At 50.4% G+C, this 20,696-nt stretch overlaps 1 protein-coding gene across 3 annotated transcripts in view; it reads right to left on the reverse strand.

Moving 5' to 3' along the window:
- Positions 1-20,696, reverse strand: part of LOC124001493 (F-box only protein 41-like) — a 128,838-nt gene that overhangs the window by 26,361 nt on the left and 81,781 nt on the right. For all 3 annotated transcript variants that reach the window (XR_006832795.1, XM_046308307.1, XM_046308306.1), the window contains 4 exons: positions 16,784-16,857; positions 10,550-10,947; positions 2,025-2,272; positions 1,569-1,684 (listed from right to left, as the gene is read on the reverse strand). Coding sequence is in view for 2 of the 3 variants with exons in the window: in XM_046308307.1 (XP_046164263.1) it covers positions 1,569-1,684; positions 2,025-2,272; positions 10,550-10,947; positions 16,784-16,857 (836 nt within the window). In the remaining variant the exon portion in view is untranslated. The remainder of the gene's footprint in view (positions 1-1,568; positions 1,685-2,024; positions 2,273-10,549; positions 10,948-16,783; positions 16,858-20,696) is intronic.

Consider the following 20,696-nt stretch of genomic DNA (forward strand, 5'->3'; position numbering starts at 1 on the left):
AGGGTGGGGAGAGGGGAAGGAGAGATGATGGGGAGGGGGAGGAGAGAGGGTGGGGAGAGGGGAAGGAGAGATGATGGGGAGAGGGGAAAGAGAGATGATGGGGAGAGGGAAGGAGAGAGGGTGGGGAGAGGGGAAGGAGAGATGATGGGGAGAGGGGAAGGAGAGAGGGTGGGGAGAGGGGAAAGAGAGATGATGGGGAGAGGGAAGGAGAGAGGGTGGGGAGAGGGGAAGGAGAGATGATGGGGAGAGGGGAAGGAGAGAGGGTGGGGAGAGGGGAAGGAGAGAGGGTGGGGAGAGGGGAAGGAGAGAGGGTGGGAGAGGGGAAGGAGAGAGGGTGGGGAGAGGGGAAAGAGAGATGATGGGGAGAGGGGAAAGAGAGATGATGGGGAGAGGGGAAAGAGAGATGATGGGGAGAGGGGAAGGAGAGATGATGGGGAGAGGGGAAGGAGAGATGATGGGGAGAGGGAAGGAGAGATGATGGGGAGAGGGGAAAGAGAGATGATGGGGAGAGGGGAAGGAGAGAGGGTGGGGAGAGGGGAGGAGAGAGGGGTGGGGAGAGGGGGAGGAGAGAGGGTGGGGAGAGGGGAGGAGAGAGGGTGGGGAGAGGGGGAGGAGAGAGGGTGGGGAGAGGGGAAGGAGAGAGGTGGGGAGAGGGGAAGGAGAGAGGGTGGGGAGAGGGGAAAGAGAGATGATGGGGAGAGGGGAAAGAGAGATGATGGGGAGAGGGAAAGAGAGATGATGGGGAGAGGGGAAGGAGAGATGATGGGGAGAGGGGAAGGAGAGATGATGGGGAGAGGGAAGGAGAGATGATGGGGAGAGGGAAAGAGAGATGATGGGGAGAGGGGAAGGAGAGAGGGTGGGGAGAGGGGGAGGAGAGAGGGTGGGGAGAGGGGGAGAGAGAGGGTGGGGAGAGGGGAAAGAGAGAGGGTGGGGAGAGGGGGAAGGAGAGATGATGGGGAGAGGGGGAGGAGAGAGGGTGGGGAGAGGGGGGAGAGAGGGTGGGGAGAGGGGAAAGAGAGAGGGTGGGGAGGGGGAAGGAGAGATGATGGGGAGAGGGGGAGGAGAGATGATGGGGAGAGGGGGAGGAGAGAGGGTGGGGAGAGGGGGGAGGAGAGAGGGTGGGGAGGGGAAAGAGAGAGGGTGGGGAGAGGGGAAGGAGAGATGATGGGGAGAGGGGAGGAGAGATGATGGGGAGAGGGGAAAGAGAGATGATGGGGAGAGGGGAAGGAGAGATGATGGGGAGAGGGGAAGGAGAGATGATGGGGAGAGGGAGGAGAGATGATGGGGAGAGGGGAAAGAGAGATGATGGGGAGAGGGGAAGGAGAGATGATGGGGAGAGGGGAAGGAGAGATGATGGGGAGAGGGAAGGAGAGATGATGGGGAGAGGGGAAAGAGAGATGATGGGGAGAGGGGAAGGAGAGAGGGTGGGGAGAGGGGGAGGAGAGAGGGTGGGGAGAGGGGGAGGAGAGAATGAAAAAAGAGAAGGCGGGAGAGTACTGCAGACCCCTGCTGTTCGCTGTACAGAAGGAAATCAGTCCATGACACACACGCCTCTCCTCTCCTCTCACCGTGTGCTCTTGAGATACTCCTCCTTGATCTCCTTCTTGCCCCTCTGTCGTGGTTTGAGGTTCTGGAGGATGAGGGAATGGGTCTGGGTGCACCACTGGGACAGTGTACTCAGGAACTGGGAGGAAGAAATTACGGTTACATTTTAGTCATTTAGCAGACGCCCGAAGCCCTCACTGTAACACATATCACAATTATTGCAAGTAAACCGTCGGCAGAATCGGTGCGCGTGAGTGCAGGTGCATAATGTGCGTGTACCACAGGAGGTTGGTGGCACCTCCATTGGGGAGGACGGGCTCGTGGTAATGACTGGAGGGGCATCAGTGGAATGGTATCAAATACATCAAAGACGTGGTCTCCAGGTGGTTGATGCCATTCCCTTTGCTCCGTTCTCCCCTCAGCCGCCTCCTGTGGTGTGTACGTGTGTTTGGTCTGTCGTTCCGCGTGTACGACCCTACCTTGGAGGAGATGCGGGCGTTCTCCAGCAGCACCCGGGTCCACACGGCAGGGTGGCGGGCCACAAACCTCCAGTCCCTGCAGACCTCCGCGGCCCTCAACAGGGTCTTGGTGTCCAGGTAGGTAAAGATACAGAACAGAGCCGCCCTCATCTTCAGTATCTCCGGGCTGATCACCTCGCTGTTGGACCGGGACGGGCTCTTGTCGTGGCGACACGGCTTGTTGTGGCGGTAGCCCCCCTCGGAACGGCCTGCAGCGTCGGGAAGAGAGAAAAGGGTAGAGGTTAGGGGAAGATAGAGCGGAGGAGGAGGGACCGGGGATATTAAGTCAGGTAGGTAGAGAAAGATGGAGAGGGGGGTTGAAGACAAAAGAGGGGGACGGTGAGGAGGAGGGACCGGGGATATTAAGTCAGGTAGGTAGAGAAAGATGGAGAGGGGGGTTGAAGACAAAAGAGGGGGACGGTGAGAGGAGGGACCGGGATATTAAGTCAGGTAGGTAGAGAAAGATGGAGAGGGGGTTGAAGACAAAAGGTGAGGAGGAGGGACCGGGGGAGATATTAAGTCAGGTAGGTAGAGAAAGATGGAGAGGGGGTTGAAGACAAAAGAGGGGGACGGTGAGGAGGAGGGACCGGGGAAAGATATTAAGTCAGGTAGGTAGAGAAAGATGGAGAGGGGGTTGAAGACAAAAGAGGGGGACGGGAGGAGGAGGGACCGGGATATTAAGTCAGGTAGGTAGAGAAAGATGGAGGGGGGTTGAAGACAAAAGAGGGGACGGTGAGGAGGAGGGACCGGGATATTAAGTCAGGTAGGTAGAGAAAGATGGAGAGGGGGGTTGAAGACAAAAGAGGGGGACGGTGAGGAGGAGGGACCGGGATATTAAGTCAGGTAGGTAGAGAAAGATGGAGAGGGGGGTTGAAGACAAAAGAGGGGGACGGTGAGGAGGAGGGACCGGGGATATTAAGTCAGGTAGGTAGAGAAAGATGGAGAGGGGGTTGAAGACAAAAGAGGGGGACGGTGACGGTATTAAGAGGAGGAGGGACCGGGGATATTAAGTCAGGTAGGTAGAGAAAGATGGAGGGGGGTTGAAGACAAAAGAGGGGGACGGTGAGGAGGAGGGACCGGGGATATTAAGTCAGGTAGGTAGAGAAAGATGGAGAGGGGGTTGAAGACAAAAGAGGGGGACGGTGAGGAGGAGGGGCCGGGATATTAAGTCAGGTAGGTAGAGAAAGATGGAGAGGGGGTTGAAGACAAAAGAGGGGGACGGTGAGGAGGAGGGGCCGGGATATTAAGTCAGGTAGGTAGAGAAAGATGGAGAGGGGGGTTGAAGACAAAAGAGGGGACGGTGAGGAGGAGGGACCGGGGATATTAAGATAGGTAGAGAAAGATGGAGAGGGGGGTTGAAGACAAAAGAGGGGGACGGTGAGGAGGAGGGACCGGGGATATTAAGTCAGGTAGGTAGAGAAAGATGGAGAGGGGGTTGAAGACAAAAGGGGGGACGGTGAGGAGGAGGGACCGGGATATTAAGTCAGGTAGGTAGAGAAAGATGGAGAGGGGGTTGAAGACAAAAGAGGGGGACGGTGAGGAGGAGGGACCGGGATATTAAGTCAGGTAGGTAGAGAAAGATGGAGAGGGGGTTGAAGACAAAAGAGGGGGACGGTGAGGAGGAGGGACCGGGATATTAATAATAATAATAATAATAATATATGCCATTTAGCAGACGGGGGTTGAAGACAAAGATGGAGAGGGATGGTGATTTAAGTCAGGTAGGTAGAGAAAGATGGAGAGGGGGTTGAAGACAAAAGAGGGGGACGGTGAGGAGGAGGGACCGGGGATATTAAGTCAGGTAGGTAGAGAAAGATGGAGAGGGGGTTGAAGACAAAAGAGGGGGACGGTGAGGAGGAGGGACCGGGGATATTAAGTCAGGTAGGTAGAGAAAGATGGAGGGTAGGTAGAGAAAGATGGAGAGGGGGTTGAAGACAAAAGAGGGGGACGGTGAGGAGGAGGGACCGGGATATTAAGTCAGGTAGGTAGAGAAAGATGGAGAGGGGGTTGAAGACAAAAGAGGGGGACGGTGAGGAGGAGGGACCGGGGATATTAAGTCAGGTAGGTAGAGAAAGATGGAGAGGGGGTTGAAGACAAAAGAGGGGGACGGTGAGGAGGAGGGACCGGGGATATTAAGTCAGGTAGGTAGAGAAAGATGGAGAGGGGGGTTGAAGACAAAAGAGGGGGACGGTGAGGAGGAGGGACCGGGGATATTAAGTCAGGTAGGTAGAGAAAGATGGAGAGGGGGTTGAAGACAAAAGAGGGGACGGTGAGGAGGAGGGACCGGGGATATTAAGTCAGGTAGGTAGAGAAAGATGGAGAGGGGGTTGAAGACAAAAGAGGGGGACGGTGAGGAGGAGGGACCGGGGATATTAAGTCAGGTAGGTAGAGAAAGATGGAGAGGGGGTTGAAGACAAAAGAGGGGGACGGTGAGGAGGAGGGACCGGGATATTAAGTCAGGTAGGTAGAGAAAGATGGAGAGGGGGGTTGAAGACAAAAGAGGGGGACGGTGAGGAGGAGGGACCGGGATATTAAGTCAGGTAGGTAGAGAAAGATGGAGAGGGGGTTGAAGACAAAAGAGGGGGACGGTGAGGAGGAGGGACCGGGGATATTAAGTCAGGTAGGTAGAGAAAGATGGAGAGGGGGTTGAAGACAAAAGAGGGGGACGGTGAGGAGGAGGGACCGGGATATTAAGTCAGGTAGGTAGAGAAAGATGGAGAGGGGGTTGAAGACAAAAGAGGGGGACGGTGAGGAGGAGGGACCGGGATATTAAGTCAGGTAGGTAGAGAAAGATGGAGAGGGGGTTGAAGACAAAAGAGGGGGACGGTGAGGAGGAGGGACCGGGGATATTAAGTCAGGTAGGTAGAGAAAGATGGAGAGGGGGTTGAAGACAAAAGAGGGGGACGGTGAGGAGGAGGGACCGGGGATATTAAGTCAGGTAGGTAGAGAAAGATGGAGAGGGGGTTGAAGACAAAAGAGGGGGACGGTGAGGAGGAGGGACCGGGGATATTAAGTCAGGTAGGTAGAGAAAGATGGAGAGGGGGTTGAAGACAAAAGAGGGGGACGGTGAGGAGGAGGGACCGGGGATATTAAGTCAGGTAGGTAGAGAAAGATGGAGAGGGGGTTGAAGACAAAAGAGGGGGACGGTGAGGAGGAGGGACCGGGGATATTAAGTCAGGTAGGTAGAGAAAGATGGAGAGGGGGGTTGAAGACAAAAGAGGGGGACGGTGAGGAGGAGGGACCGGGGATATTAAGTCAGGTAGGTAGAGAAAGATGGAGAGGGGGTTGAAGACAAAAGAGGGGGACGGTGAGGAGGGGAGGGACCGGGGGATATTAAGTCAGGTAGGTAGAGAAAGATGGAGAGGGGGTTGAAGACAAAGAGGGGGACGGTGAGGAGGAGGGACCGGGATATTAAGTCAGGTAGGTAGAGAAAGATGGAGAGGGGGTTGAGGAGACAAAAGAGGGGGACGGTGAGGAGGAGGGACCGGGGATATTAAGTCAGGTAGGTAGAGAAAGATGGAGAGGGGGTTGAAGACAAAAGAGGGGGACGGTGAGGAGGAGGGACCGGGATATTAAGTCAGGTAGGTAGAGAAAGATGGAGAGGGGTTGAAGACAAAAGAGGGGGACGGTGAGGAGGAGGGACCGGGGATATTAAGTCAGGTAGGTAGAGAAAGATGGAGAGGGGGTTGAAGACAAAAGAGGGGGACGGTGAGGAGGAGGGACCGGGATATTAAGTCAGGTAGGTAGAGAAAGATGGAGAGGGGGGTTGAAGACAAAAGAGGGGGACGGTGAGGAGGAGGGACCGGGGATATTAAGTCAGGTAGGTAGAGAAAGATGGAGAGGGGGGTTGAAGACAAAAGAGGGGGACGGTGAGGAGGAGGGACCGGGATATTAAGTCAGGTAGGTAGAGAAAGATGGAGAGGGGGTTGAAGACAAAAGAGGGGGATGGGAGGAGGAGGGACCGGGATATTAAGTCAGGTAGGTAGAGAAAGATGGAGAGGGGGTTGAAGACAAAAGAGGGGATGGTGAGGAGGAGGGACCGGGGATATTAAGTCAGGTAGGTAGAGAAAGATGGAGAGGGGGTTGAAGACAAAAGAGGGGGATGGTGAGGAGGAGGGGCCGGGATATTAAGTCAGGTAGGTAGAGAAAGATGGAGAGGGGGTTGAAGACAAAAGAGGGGGATGGTGAGGAGGAGGGACCGGGATATTAAGTCAGGTAGGTAGAGAAAGATGGAGAGGGGGTTGAAGACAAAAGAGGGGGATGGTGAGGAGGAGGGGCCGGGGATATTAAGTCAGGTAGGTAGAGAAAGATGGAGAGGGGGGTTGAAGACAAAAGAGGGGGACGGTGAGGAGGAGGGACCGGGGATATTAAGTCAGGTAGGTAGAGAAAGATGGAGAGGGGGGTGAAGACAAAAGAGGGGGACGGTGAGGAGGAGGGACCGGGATATTAAGTCAGGTAGGTAGAGAAAGATGGAGAGGGGGTTGAAGACAAAAGAGGGGGACGGTGGAGGAGGAGGGACCGGGGATATTAAGTCAGGTAGGTAGAGAAAGATGGAGAGGGGGTTGAAGACAAAAGAGGGGGATGGGTGAGGAGGAGGGACCGGGGGATATTAAGTCAGGTAGGTAGAGAAAGATGGAGAGGGGGGTTGAAGACAAAAGAGGGGGATGGTGAGGAGGAGGGACCGGGATATTAAGTCAGGTAGGTAGAGAAAGATGGAGAGGGGGGTTGAAGACAAAAGAGGGGGATGGTGAGGAGGAGGGACCGGGGATATTAAGTCAGGTAGGTAGAGAAAGATGGAGAGGGGGTTGAAGACAAAAGAGGGGGATGGTGAGGAGGAGGGACCGGGGATATTAAGTCAGGTAGGTAGAGAAAGATGGAGAGGGGGGTTGAAGACAAAAGAGGGGGATGGTGAGGAGGAGGGACCAGGGGATATTAAGTCAGGTAGGTAGAGAAAGATGGAGAGGGGGGTTGAAGACAAAAGAGGGGGATGGTGAGGAGGAGGGACCGGGATATTAAGTCAGGTAGGTAGAGAAAGATGGAGAGGGGGTTGAAGACAAAAGAGGGGGATGGTGAGGAGGAGGGACCGGGGATATTAAGTCAGGTAGGTAGAGAAAGATGGAGAGGGGGTTGAAGACAGAAGAGGGGGACGGTGAGGAGGAGGGGCCGGGATATTAATAATAATAATAATAATAATATATGCCATTTAGCAGACGCTTTTATCCAAAGCGAAAGAGGTAGAGAAAGATGGAGGGGGGGTTGAAGACAAAAGAGGGGGATGGTGAGGAGGAGGGACCGGGGATATTAAGTCAGGTAGGTAGAGAAAGATGGAGAGGGGGGTTGAAGACAAAAGAGGGGGATGGTGAGGAGGAGGGTCGGTAAAGAAAGAGATAAGTGCAGAAGGCAAGGAGAAAAGAGAGGATGAGGAGAGGGGGGGTTAAGAAAAAAAGAGAGAAAGGTGGAGAAGGGGAGGCGAGAGGAAGAGAGGGGGATGAGGAGGCAGGGAGTTTAGTCAGAGAAGAAAAAGGTGGAGGAGAAAGAGACGGAGGTTAGTTAGAAACTCCATCCTGAGTCGCAAAAATATATTAGTGGCATTCTACAAAATATCCACCATGTGGTGCAAGCGATCCACTTGAGACTTCTTGCATTCACCCTCAAACACAGACATGAGCATTCAAATATCAGCCATTGATGTACTGTGTTGGCCAATACCATGTGACCAAACCAACTCTCCATTTCTCCCAGCAGGCATCAATCCATGTGATGAGTCATCGCCCGTGTCATCCCTGTTGGCCTTGGAAAAGAATAAGCGAAGGAGGCTTTTGAAGCAACAGGCCTCGCGGCAAGAGGCACACCGCCTACGCCAGCTAGCGATCTACCAAAGCATGCTAACAGTCGTACCGTGTGATACGTTGATGTGTGCCATTTCAAACTCAACCCTGGCAAACGCTTTGAGAATCTTATATGGAAGACAATGTCAGAGCATAAAATGTCATTTACATGACAAGTAATATTATGTAATGTTGGTGGTGCCAATTTGAATTCTCATACCAGACATTCTGGGCTGTGTCAAACATGACAGCTTTATTGCCTGTTTGGGTTTACAGTAGCTCCTTTGCCAAGTAGCTGTAACCAAAAGGACCCACAGGGAATAGGGTAGATCTTTCTTTTGTCCAAAAATGTGTCCATTTAAAGCAAAATGGGCATGTTTCAATGGCTTCTGTCCTAGTTAAGACCACATCCCAAAAGGCCCCCTATTCCCTTTATAGTGCACTACTTTTGACCAGGGCGCATATATGGAATAGGGTGCCATTTGGGAAGCATCCTTACTCTCTCCGATGATGCACCTGGTCTCTCTGACTGTGGCGATTGCCATGTGCAAAAGGTCTGCATCCCAAATGGCACCCTGTTCTCTACTGTGCCTGGTGGAAAAGTAGGGCACCAAATCGGGAATAGGGATGCCACTTGAGACGCAACCAAGGTGTTCCTAAACAAAAATGGAGGTCGCCAGTCAGGAATCGTGGGATCTTGGCTGGGGAAGGCAACTAAGGGAGAGAGACGCTTCCTGTGTTTGAACCAGGAGTGGTGAAGGTAAAGAATAGTTTATCCATTGGTTCTCTCATCAACACTGTCAATGTCTGCGGCCCAAATAGCATGCCATTCCCTATGCAGTGCACAACTTTTGAAGAGAGCCCTATGGTCCTAGCAATATGAGAAAGTTCAGCCATACTGTCGCATAACAGTATAAAACCCTGGGAATGGTGCAGTACACAAACACACGCACACACAAAGGCGTCCACACACACAGAAAGGCGTCCACATACACAGAAAGGCGTCCACACACACAGAAAGGCGTCCACACACACAGAAAGGCGTCCACACACACACAAAGGCGTCCACACACACAGAAAGGCGTCCACACACACAGAAAGGCGTCCACACACACAGAAAGGCGTCCACACACACAGAAAGGCGTCCACACACACAGAAAGGCATCCACACACACAGAAAGGCGTCCACACACACAGAAAGGCGTCCACACACACAGAAAGGCGTCCACACACACAGAAAGGCGTCCACACACACAGAAAGGCGTCCACACACACAGAAAGGCATCCACACACACAGAAAGGCGTCCACACACACAGAAAGGCGTCCACACACACAGAAAGGCGTCCACACACACAGAAAGGCATCCACACACACAGAAAGGCATCCACACACACAGAAAGGCATCCACACACACACACACACACACACACACACACACACACACACACACACACACACACACACACACACACACACACACACACACACACACAGAAAGGCGTCCACACACACAGAAAGGCATCCACACACACACAGAAAGGCATCCACACACACAGAAAGGCATCCACACACACAGAAAGGCACACACACACACACACACACACACACACACACACACAGAAAGGCGTCCATACACACAGAAAGGCATCCACACACACACAGAAAGGCATCCACACACAGAAAGGCATCCACACACAGAAAGGCATCCACACACACACACACACACACACACACACACACACACACACACACACACACACACACACACACACACACACACACACACACACACACACACACACACACACACACACACACACACACACACACACACACACACACACACACACACACACACAATACCCTAGAGGTTGTTCATGTGTGATCTATCTGGGTAGTGTGTGTGTGTGTGTGTGAGAGTAGTGCAGTCTGGTGAAAAGTCATCCCTCTATGACAGGGCGCCCTGGGCTGGTTCGGAATCAGTTTGTGGAGCGCTCTGGTCATTAGTCGTCCATCACTGTTCTCTGGACAGCCTTACCCAGGGACACCTGGGACTAGAACTGCCATGACCCAGTTTCACACCAGCCACCGTCCTTCTGCCCTTCTCTGACAGACCTGACCACTGTTAGCCTGGGCCGCAGGACAGTGTGTGTGTGTGTGTGTGTGTGTGTGTGTGTGTGTGTGTGTGTGTGTGTGTGTGTGTGTGTGTGTGTGTGTGTGTGTGTGTGTGTGTGTGTGTGTGTGTGTGTGTGTGTGTGTGTGTGTGGGGATACTGTCCGTTTGTGTGTGTGTGTGTGCTGCAGGTGCCATTGGCAGGATGGCAGGCAGGCTCAGGGTCATACGGTGTACCAGACATGTGACAGCTGTTCCCGTTAGAAATGATTCTTTCTGTAAATCACCAGTACATTACAAGTATCTGCTGAGTAACAATTGAGCAATCAATCAACGGTAAATCTGGATAAAATAATGGTAAGAGACTTAGCCTCCTACCTGGCTAACTAAAGGCCAGTCAACAAAGATTAAGATTAGCAACGTAGCCTAGCCTCCTACTGCACTGTACCTGTGACGAAGCAAGGTAAAGATTAGCAACGTAGCCTAGCCTTCCCTCTTACTAACGATTAGCGGCTAACTTAGCCTAGCCTCCTATCCATTCCTACCTGTGCCTTGGCGGTACCCAGATTGTCTCGGTGCTCCAGACTGCTGCGTCTCAGCCATGGTGGCCCTCCTCTCCTGCTGCTCCCACATCTCCGCCTCCGACTCGGTAGTCCTGGAGCCCACGTCCGACACGTCGCCCTCCTCCCCCTCCGTGCTGTTCCGGTAGGGTCGCCGCTGCCAGTTCTGGATGGCCTGCTTGCGGAGCCCCCAGCTCCGGGACACCCCGGCCCTCTCGTAGCACTGTCCGCCCCCTCCCTGTCCGCCCCCTTCCCCCAGCCGACACTGGACGTGGTAGTACTGGCCCTCGGGGCACTCTTCCATGGGGTGCATCTCCACGCTGTCGCCGCTGTCGTAGCCCCCGCCCGAGCCCTGGGAGCAGGACTTGACCCGGCCCGACGCTCTGGGTGTGGGGGGAGAACGGAAGAGAGGGGATGAGTTATACTCAGAGGTACCACTTTTTTTTAAACTAACTCAAAGCGACTTTTGTGGACACTTAACACATGGACAACTAACAGACAGAAACCATTGAAATGTATACAGTATTAGATTACTCTACACAGGTTCCATCAGATAGGTCATCTGCGTTACTGTAGCCTGGTCCCAGATCTGTTTTGTCAGGTCAGCGATCGGCTGAGATGAGGACAAGTGGCAGTGGAGTCACCACACTGCCACTTGATACCGCATGATTCTACAGCCCAAACGTGTGTTGCCATGGTTTCCACAGCTCAGTATAGACCAATACCTTTGTAAGGATAACGACTTCCAAAACGAATATGAAATGTATCTGCAACCTGCACATTGTATTTTTTTTTAAATATTTTTCAAACCTTGTAACTGCACAGGGTTGGGTGTGACACTTGTCTGGGCGTGTTTTGAAGGTGTCCCCTTAAACTAAGTTTGTGTAGACATACTTGAATAGTGACTAATGTCTTGGCAGTGACTAAGATGGTCCTTCTGTAGCTCAGTTGGTAGAGCATGGCGCTTGTAACGCCAGGGTAGTGGGTTCGATTCCCGGGACCACCCATACGTAGAATGTATGCACACATGACTGTAAGTCGCTTTGGATAAAAGTGTCCGCTAAATGGCATATTTTAAGATTCTGGCCATAGTCCCAGCTGGAAACACTGTGCCCCTCAAGGACAGCTCTTTCTTTTTTTTACCCAGAATGCATTTCGGGAGCTTACTGCCTTCTGGCAGTGGCTACATGTCCCAAAAATCTGAAGCACAATTAAACATGTCCCTCCCTGTAGCATTGAGAATATAAAAGGTATTTTGACACTTTCTCCATTGACTGACACACACACGCCTCAACATGTGTGTACGCGATGGTCAATCAATGCATCTACAGAGCCTTTTTTGTTTTTTTTATGATACATTTTACCACAGGTAATAAAGTTTAATCGACTACGATATACTGTAGTGCTTAAAGGCCGACCTGAAAAACAGAAGGAATCGTTCCCTTAATATAAACCAGTAATATAAACCATGAAAAATGTAGGGGGAAAAGAAATGCAGATTTTATGCTTGTGGCCATTTTCCTGGATATTCCTATTTATACCCAGCTCCTGTGCTCTGGATTGTTACTGGGTTAAGTGGAGACCCCAGGCATTTGTACAGCAGAAACTTTCAACTGCATGGAAAATTAGAACTCCAACTAAAAAGTGTGTCCACTCAGGACCGAGTTCCAAACAGCCTTCAACAGTTTCAGGCTTCAGTGAAATGGGTTCCCATGGCCGAACAGCCATACGCAAGCCTAAGATCAGCAATGCCAAACGTCAGCTGGAGTGGTGTAAAGCTCGCCGTCATTGGACCCTGGAGCAGTGGAAACGTGTTCTCTGGAGTGATGAATCACACTTCACAATCTGGCAGTCGGACGGACGAATCGGAGTTTTGGCGGATGCCAGGAGAACGCTACCGGCCCCAATGCATAGTGCCAACTGTAAAGTTTGGTGGAGGAGGAATAATGGTCTGGGGCTGTTTTTCATGGTTCAAGCCCCTTAGTTCCAGTGAAGGGAAATCTTAACGCCACAGCATACAATGACATTCTAGACGATTCTGTGCTTTCAACTTTGTGGCAACAGTTTGGCGAATACCCTTTCCTGTTTCAGCATGACAATGCTACCGTGCACAAACCGAAGTCCATACAGAAATGGTTTGTCGAAATCGGTGTGGTATAACTTGACTGGCCTGCACAGAGCCCTGACCTCAACCCCGTCGAACACCTGTAGGATGAATTGGAACGCCGACTGAGAGCCAGGCTTAATCGCCCAACATCAGTGCCCGACCTCACTAATGCTTTTGTGGCTGAGCAGCAATGTGCCAACATCAAGCGGAAAGCCTTCCCAAGAAGAGTGGAGGCCGTAATAGCAGCAAAGGGGTGGCCCAACTCCATGTTAATGCCCATGATTTTGGAATGAGATGTTCAACCAGCAGGTGTAGACTTATTTTGGGTCGTGCAGGATATGTATGGGAAGAGGACTTTTTAATAGGTTGGTACATCATTACATATTCTTTGAGATAGATACTGTAGATATATACTGTAGCTATGAGTGTGGTACATTCTCGTCCCTTCGCATTTCAATATAACCAATTGCTTTAATACATGTATGCCTACGTGTAAAAGCACTTTCCGATTGGATGAAAATCTGCTCCGCTATATAACATGTATCATTAACATTATTGTCTACTACGATCCCTGTTTCAGAAATCATTTCTGATGTCGAGATTTTAGTCAACCGAGGGAGGCATTCTGGAGGTCATAAGCCAAGCCGTAAACACATTCCCTCTTCATCGTGTATGGACAGAGACTGACTCTTGGCGCTGACCAGACACGTTAACTGCGCAACAACAACTATTTTAGACTGTATCTCAAAATGTAGGTTAACATCAGCGGAGGGTGAAGGACACTGATTCAGCATAAAAGTGCTTGAAGCTCCGATGAAATATGGAGTCGACCAATTTAGATCATGAGGAGTGAGGGAGGGATTGCTTTGGGGCTAAATTGACTGCTTCTGGAAACAGCAGTTTTTCTAAGGCAGCCAGCGCGCACGCACACACACACACACACACACACACACACACACACACACACACACACACACACACACACACACACACACACACACACACACACACACACACACACACACACACACACACACACACACACACACACACACACACACACACACCCGAGCGAACAGAGATGGTGTTGGACACTGACATGTACACACGCTACATGACTTTGACATCAATCACAACCATCCTGCGGTTTAGCTAGCTAATTAGCGACCGTAGCTAATGCATCCTGAATTCAGAGTGAATGTAAAACAGTCTAGGCGATTATATCAAGCTGCTATACGACTCCTGGAGTGAAATAATCAGATGTTGATATGAAGATAGCGATTTGAGGTGCACCTGGTAAATCCCCACACCAGAACTGGATTCAAACAGTACTGGGCTCGATTGAGCTTGCCTGGCACCATGGAACCATGGAACCAATGGAATACTCCCAAAAGTGCATGTGTTCACCTCACCTCCACTACAGTAGAACATGCATAGATAGACCCTAGTGACACCGCTTAAGAAGCAGAGGAGAGGCCACTTGGCATTGTGACTTGGGTTAAATCCCAAATGGCACCCTATTCCCGATACGATACTTTTGACCAGGGCAGATAGGGCTCTGGTCAAAAGTAGCACACCGTATCGGGAATAAGGTGGTACTTGGTACACAACCTATATTGGAGTGGTGGCTTTAGCGATAAAAGCCACAGGTCGGATCAATATTGTGGAATCCAATCAGCAGAGCTGGCTAATTGGGTACAGATCATTATTCAAGTGTATAACAGGGAAGTACAGTTTCCTGACCAGTAATGCACAGTGGGGCTCAGGATGGGCGACAGAGTAGCCATCTCGGTGCAAAATGTCCATGACTTCAGTGCGAATTATCCAGACCACGTCAATAAAGCATCAAAATAAGACATTTTTCAAACCCAAATATGCAACGGTTCAAATATCCATTTCTCAAACAAGCAGCTAAATAGCATCTTCCGTCACTGCGTTTGGAACAAATACATCTCTGGGAGAACGAGGGCATTAATGGGGTGTTCTAATCTAGGAAGTGAAATGGTCACTTCGTGACTAACTACCATCATGATTCACTGTACTCGGGAAGGCTTGGGAGGAGTCTGTGTGACTTCACGATGGTCTCGAGCCAAAATAAAATGACGGCCGAAGAGGAACGATGTCATCGTCTGAGGTGAGCGGAAGTTGTGTGACCAGAAGGTCGGTAAAATCACGAGCCACACACACACACACACACACACACACACACACACACACACACACACACACACACACACACACACACACACACACACACACACACACACACACACACACACACACACACACACACACACACACACACACACACACACACAACGATGCAGAAAAGGTCTACATTTAAAAATACACAATGGTCTGTGTGGATATGATACTATGGTGATACGGAGCTTGATCATTAGGGCTCCAGGGCTGAGTACCAAAAGGCACCCTAATTCCATTTTGTATTTACAAAATGAGTGCGCTAAATAGGGAATAGGATGCCATTTGGGATGCAGCCCAGCGTGGGTGGGTTTGGATCAGCAGTGAAGGAAAGAGAATGAGATGGGGGGGGGGTCGAATTTGGACCATTCAGTGAGCCACTCAAATCAAAATACACATGAGGATGCATCATTGCGCAAAGACGAGGAGATCAGTCGGAGACGATCTGAAAACCATACGGGCTGAATCATATCCTTGGTTAGGACGAAACTTTGACATTTAGAATTGAGAAATGAATAGGGCGAAAACCACCTGCAACTTACTATTTCATCCCAATCTAAATGTTCGCTCGTTTACTCACAGCCAACATAATCACATAGTTCACTAATCTGAGTAAGGGGTGAACCAAATATGACAAGTTGTCCATGAACACACCAAAACAAAAGTGCACATCAACAGAGAGCTTTTTAAAAAATTAAACAGGTTCTACCTCTCTTTCTGTATCGCTCCCCCTCACTCTCTCTGCCCTGTGCCCACAGAGGCAGCCAGGCCTGGGGAAGCAGGACTGACACTTTAAGTCCTTACTGTCAGTGACCGCCGTCATTTACAAGCATGTGTCAAAGAGAAGTGGCGATGCCCCTCGGCTGTGTGTGTGTGTGTGTGTGTGTGTGTGTGTGTGTGTGTGTGTGTGTGTGTGTGTGTGTGTGTGTGTGTGTGTGTGTGTGTGTGTGTGTGTGTGTGTGTGTGTGTGTGTGTGTGTGTGTGTGTGTGTGTGTGTGTGCCATGTTCGCTTGTGTGCATTTGGTGTGAGTGAGAACGCATAGTGGCGGGAGGCAAGAGCTAGGACAGAACATTCCCCTACTGTTTCTGCGTGGCTGTAACAGATTCGGTCTCACTTCAGCGCCCGGCAGGAAAACAGGATGTTGTGTTTTGTGAGGCTGTCAAAGGGCCAGGGCACAGTACTGGACCAACACAACCTGGCTGGTGCCCTCTGATACCTTCCAACACGGAGGGCGGGAGTCCAGTTCGGTCGGAGTCATTGTTGCCCCAGTCAGATGCACACCGGCTCACTTCAGGCCACGGTCTGGTGCTCAGAATCCATCTGCTGGACCACTGGCCCCCAAGTATAGGGCCCCACATCGAGTCACTGTACCTAAGTGCACCGGGGGGGGTTGCATCTTACCTTTAACAGATGCTCTCATCCAAAGCCACTTACTGTGCAGAGAGTGAAGGGTGAAGATGGGATGTGGAAGTGCAGAGAGTGAAGGGTGAAGATGGGATGTGGAAGTCACAGATCTAGAAATCAGCTCATCTCCCTCTATTCTAACCTCAACCACGGGGAGGGGACACAACTCTGGGCTCCCGAAGTGGCGCGGCGGTCTAAGGCATTGCATCTCAGAGCTGGAGGCGTCACTCCAGACCCTGGATTGATTCCAGGCTGTATCACAACCGGCCGTGATTGGGAGTCCCATAGGGCGGCGCACAATTGGCCCAGCGTCGTTAGGGTTTGGCCGTGGTAGGCCGTCATTGTAAATAAGAGTCTTAACTGACTTACCTAGTTTAAATAAAGGTTACATAATTATTTATTTTGCAACTGGCCTTAGATCAGTGTGTACGGGCAAGTTTATGCTACTTTGTTTGTGTGGCGGAGAGCAGTGCATTGTGGGATAGCGTATGGAGGACTGGCTTACCCGGTGCTGGGAGAGGATCGTCGGTCAGAGACCTGGTACATGCCCCTAGATGTCCCAGAGATACTGGAGTTCCTCTGAGAGAAAGAAGGAAGGAAGGAAAGAAGGAAGGAAGGAAGGAAGGAAGGAAGGAAGGAAGGAAGGAAGGAAGGAAGGAAGGAAGGAAGGAAGGAAGGAAGGAAGGAAGGAAGGAAGGAAGGAAGGAAGGAAAGAAAGAAAGAAAGAAAGAAAGAAAGAAGAAGGAAAGAAAAGAAGGAAAGAAGAAAGAAAGAGAAAGAAAGAAAAAGAAGGAAAGAAAGAAAGAAAGAAAGAAAAGAAGGAAAGAAAGAAGGAAAGAAGAGTGAAAGAAAGAAAGAAAGAAAGAAAGAAAGAAAGAAAGAAAGAAAGAAAGAAAGAAAGAAAGAAAGAAAGAAGAGATGGGGCGGAGAGTGACAGGTGTGTCAATACATTAAACTGTTTCCTTGAATTCTGATACATCTCCAAAAAAAAGAAAAACAGGACTTTACACATTGTAGTGAAAATACTCCTCTGTTTGTGTTCTATAACTCAAAGTGAATGTTGAATAGATCTAAATATTCTATTGCTGAGCCCTGCAACTATGTACTGCTGTGTTATATTCAGAGGATAGTTTGTTTGTCAAGGGTCAACAACACATCCCACTGTTAGTGTTTCTCTTCAATCTACTCTATGTTTCAAATAAATCACACACACACACACACACACACACACACACACACACACACACACACACACACACACACACACACACACACACACACACACACACACACACACACACACACACACACACACACACACACACACACACACACACACACACACACACACACACACACACACACACACACTAAAAACTGAAGCACATAAAACAGACTTACTTCAAATGCTAGTGTATAGGTGTGATACCTTTTCAAATACGACCCATAACGAGGACAACTACTCTCATTCAAAGCCCAAGAGGTGATTGGTTTAAAGCACTCACTCAATGGAGGTGGTGATTCGCTACAACACTCACATTTCCAAATGTAATAACAACAACATACTGTGTGTAGTTAATCAAAGAACGAGAATCAACTTCGTCAGATATAAACGTTCTCGTCTCTTTCCCTCCATCTAAACTGATTTGAGGTATGTAGGATAGGTCAAAACGTTGTGATGGAGGTGCATCAACGGATTACTTTTCCATCCAGCACAATCTTATCTACAAGTGCCTTCAGAAAGTATTCGCACCTAGGTCTGTTGCGGTGACCGTAACACCGGCCACTCCTCTCATGCACCCTGGACACGCGTTGGGCGTACTCAGCTCGCTAACGACCATCGGGTCACTAATGGCCTGGTACTCAGGGCTCCATTGTCCTTCTAACCACTCGGACATCAACGCAAATGAAGTCGAAAATCACATTATCTGTTATGCAGGTGAATGAGGACCCAAAAGCGACTTGGCGAAAACAGAGTCTTTAATCCAGTAAAGTAAAAATACAATCAAACGTAATGACGAGAACCGACTGGAGACTTGATCTTGAACTGCAGGTTGCCTCGGGAAGGCACTTGAACGTAGCAGACTCAGACACCTGCTCACCACGCAGCATCTGAGGGAAACACGACACGACAGGGCGATACATAGACACAGCACGGTGAACAATAGACAAGGATCCGACAAGGACAGAAGTGGAAAACAAGGGGAGAAATAGGGACTCTAATCAGAAGACAAAATAGGGAACAGGTGTAAAAAGACTAAATGAGTGAGTTAGGAGAATGAGGAACAGCTGGGAGCAGGAACGGAGAGAGGGAGGGGGAGAGAGAGGGATAGAAAAAGGGAACGAACCTAATAAGACAAGCAGGGGGAAACGAACAGAAGGAAAAGCAAAATGACAAGCTGATATAAGACAAAACATGACAGTACCCCCCCACTCACCGAGCGCCTCCTGGCGCTCTCGAGGAGGAACACTGGGGGCAACGGAGGAAATCATAGATCAAACGGTCCAGCACGTCCCGAGAAAGAACCCAACTCCTCTCCTCAGGACCGTAACGAAAAACGATAAAAAGGGAAACTAGGGTACTACTCTAAAAAAAAATGAGACACGGGTAGAGAACTGAAAACTTTAGAGCAAACAGGACCAAACAGGCCAGGAGAGTAACAACTAGGGACAGACTGAGACACAGCAAGGGCAGGAACAAGAACAGGAGAGATGCGATGGCAGGGAACAGACTGAGACCCAGCAAGACCAGGAGCAGAAGCAGAAAAAAAAAAATTACCAGACTTCTTCTGCGCGCAGTCTGAACACGCAGCCACGAAACGGCGCGTGTCACGCTCCCGAGTAGGCCACCAAAACCGCTGGCGAATAGAAGCAAGCGTACCCCGAACGCCGGGATGGCCAGCTAACTTGGCAGAGTGAGCCCACTGAAGAACAGCCAGACGAGTAGAAACAGGAACGAAAAGAAGGTTACTAGGACAAGCGCGCGGCGACGCAGTGTGCGTGAGTGCTTGCTTAACCTGTCTCTCAATTCCCCAGACAGTCAACCCGACAACACGCCCAACAGGAAGGATCCCCTCGGGATCGGTAGAAGCCACATCATAGTTACGTTCCGACGGTGACAGGCGATGAGAAAAATACGCACAAGGGTGGACCCCATCGTCAGTATCGGAGCGCTGGGACAGAATGGCTCCCACGCCCACCCCGACGCGTCAACCTCAACAATAAACGGTTTAGTGACGTCAGGTGCAACAAGGATAGGAGCGGATGCAAAACGCTTCTTGAAGAGATCAGGACAACAATCATACGACCGGTGAGGAGGAAGGGAGTTGGTTCTGGACCGACTGAAGACCGTGCGCAGACCATGATATTCCTCCGGCACTCCTGTCAAATCACCAGGTTCCTCCTGAGAAGAGGGGACAGAACAAACAGGAGAAATAGCAGACATTAAACACTTCACATGACAAGAAACGTTCCAGGAAAGGATAGAATTACTAGACCAATCAAAAGAAGGATTATGACACACTAGCCAGGGATGACCCAAAACAACAGGTGTAAAAGGTGAACAAAAAATCAAAAAAGAAATGGTCTCACTATGGTTACCAGATACAGTGAGGGTTAAAGGTAGTGTTTCACATAATATACTGGGGAGAGGACTACCATCCAAGGCAAACATGACCGTGGGCTCCCTAACTGTCTGAGAGGAATGTCATGTTCCCGCGCCCAGGCTTCGTCCATAAAACAGCCCTCTGCCCCAGAGTCTATTAATGCACTGCAGGAAGCTGCCGATCCGGTCCAGCGTAGATGGACCGGTAAAGTAGTACATGTACTTGACGGAGAGGACCGTCTAGTAGCGCTTATCAGTCGCCCTCCGCTTACTGATGAGCTCTGGCCTTTAACTGGACATGAAATGACAAAATGACCAGCGGAACCGCAATAGAGACAGAGGCGGTTGGTGATTCTCCGTTCCCTCTCCTTAGTCGAGATGCGAATACCCCCAGCTGCATGGGCTCAACACCTGAGTCAGTGGGGAAAGACGGTAGTGTCGGAGAGAGGGGAGACACAGTTAACGCGAGCTCTCTTCTATGAGCTCGGTGACGAAGATCTACCCGTCGTTCAATGCGAATAGCGAGTTCAATCAAAGAATCCACGCTGGATGGAACCTCCCGAGAGAGAATCTCATCCTTAACCTTAGCGTGGAGTCCCTCCAGAAAACGAGCGAGCAACGCCTGCTCGTTCCAGTTACTGGAGGCAGCAAGAGTGCGAAACTCTATAGAGTAATCCGTTATGGATCGATTACCTTGACATAGGGAAGACAGGGACCAGGAAGCTTCTTTCCCAAAAACTGAGCGATCAAAAACTCTTATCATCTCCTCTTTAAAGTTCAGATAATTGTTAGTACACTCAGCGCTTGCCTCCCA

The sequence above is a fragment of the Oncorhynchus gorbuscha genome, linkage group LG17, assembly GCF_021184085.1.
Source record: "Oncorhynchus gorbuscha isolate QuinsamMale2020 ecotype Even-year linkage group LG17, OgorEven_v1.0, whole genome shotgun sequence".
NCBI classification, from domain to species: domain Eukaryota; kingdom Metazoa; phylum Chordata; class Actinopteri; order Salmoniformes; family Salmonidae; genus Oncorhynchus; species Oncorhynchus gorbuscha.